The 1,397-nt window shown below is 45.6% G+C and overlaps 1 protein-coding gene across 1 annotated transcript; it reads right to left on the bottom strand.

Annotated features, from left to right (window-relative positions):
- Window positions 1-6: 6 nt before the first annotated feature.
- LOC107579975 (claudin-3-like) lies at window positions 7-1,185 on the bottom strand. Its single transcript, XM_016265745.1, has 2 exons — window positions 957-1,185; window positions 7-860 (listed from the first exon to the last, which is right to left on the bottom strand). Exon 2 carries the CDS (start codon window positions 831-833, stop codon window positions 189-191), a length of 645 nt encoding a protein of 214 aa, XP_016121231.1. The 5' UTR covers window positions 834-860; window positions 957-1,185; the 3' UTR covers window positions 7-188.
- Window positions 1,186-1,397: the final 212 nt, after the last annotated feature.

Here is a 1,397-nt window from a genome sequence, read left to right as displayed (position 1 = left end):
ACACACACACACACACACACACACACACACACACACACGCCAGTCTTAAACAGACAAAAAGCAAATATTGACAGCATCATATGACCCTTCATTGCGGAGTCCTTTCAGAAGTATCTCCACCCTTTCTGTGAGATCTTCAAATCCTTCTAATTCTTCTTTGCTCATATTTTTCTACAAGAAAACCATTTTTAAACATAGTCCTTCCTGTCATATCCACCATTGACGGAGCGTGGAGCGGAGTAGCCCATTCTTGGTGGCTTGTACTTCTTCTCCTGTGGAGGACAGGTGCAGCACAGCATTGCTCCTCCAATCAGTAACAGAGCAGCAGCGGCAAACCCTATGTAGATGGATGCCCCAAGCTCTCTTTGCTGAGCGGTGGTCAGTAACGGATTGTAGAAGTCCCGAATGGTTTGGTGTGCCACCCATGCAGCCGGAATGAGCTCCAGGATGCCGGCAATAATGAACATCACACCAGAGACGATCATCACTTTAGCCTTGGATGCTTCATCCTCGATACAGTTGGTGCATTTGGCGCCCATGATGGAGATCAACACGCCCAGGATGGCCAAGATGATGGCAATGACCGACATGGCTCTGGAAGCCTGAAGGTCCTGCGATAGAGCCAGCATGGAGTCATAGACCTTGCACTGCATCTGTCCGGTGCTCTGTACGACACAATTCATCCATAAACCCTCCCAGATGACTTGTGCCGTGACGATGTTTGCGCCAACAAAGGCTGAGACACGCCACATTGGAAGAGCGCAAGTGACAATACTAATGATCCAACCGATAATACCCAGGGCAATGCCCCCGATCTCCAATCCCATCGACATGGTGCCTTTTAGGGGTACTTTTTCAACCTAGGAAAAGGAGATATAGCTTAGTCGTGAATATCATACACAAATAAAAGTTGTACTACCAGAAGATAAAAAAATGGAGGGAGAAATGTCATTTACCTAGTGCTGAGATGTCAATACAGATGTATGCGTCCCAGTTCTTTCTTTCTTTGTGTAGCCTGTGAAAGTACTGTGAAGCCAAACAGCCTTTATATTCCCAAAGAGACAGGTGTGAGTGGAGGAGGACCTTAACGTGATGACGGGGATGTGCTACAGGTTTGTGCAAATCACCTGCCTGCTACGGCTACTGCAGGGAGAAGAACAATATGTTTGTATTCGCTTTCCCTTGTAATCTAATTCCTACTAACACTGTGTGGTGTAGAGAAACAGGCTCAACCAGGAAATAGCACCTGCAAGCACAAATCAATAATCAAGGGGGTGGAGAAGAGGGCTAATATTTCGCCTGAATCACACTTAATATTTCACACTGGAGACATTAGTGATGTTGTATATGAACTTTCTTAAGATTCAAGACAGCATTGATGAACTGATTTTATTTTA

Source organism: Sinocyclocheilus grahami, unplaced genomic scaffold, assembly GCF_001515645.1.
Source record: "Sinocyclocheilus grahami isolate Dianchi unplaced genomic scaffold, SAMN03320097.WGS_v1.1 scaffold22655.1, whole genome shotgun sequence".
Taxonomy (NCBI): domain Eukaryota; kingdom Metazoa; phylum Chordata; class Actinopteri; order Cypriniformes; family Cyprinidae; genus Sinocyclocheilus; species Sinocyclocheilus grahami.
Note: the sequence above shows the minus strand (reverse complement) of the source record. Positions and strands in the feature narration are given on the sequence as shown.

What these genes read in the sequence shown, in the direction of transcription:
- LOC107579975 (XM_016265745.1), bottom strand. Translation starts at nt 833, where the DNA reads ATGTCGATGGGATTGGAGATCGGGGGCATTGCCCTGGGTATTATCGGT.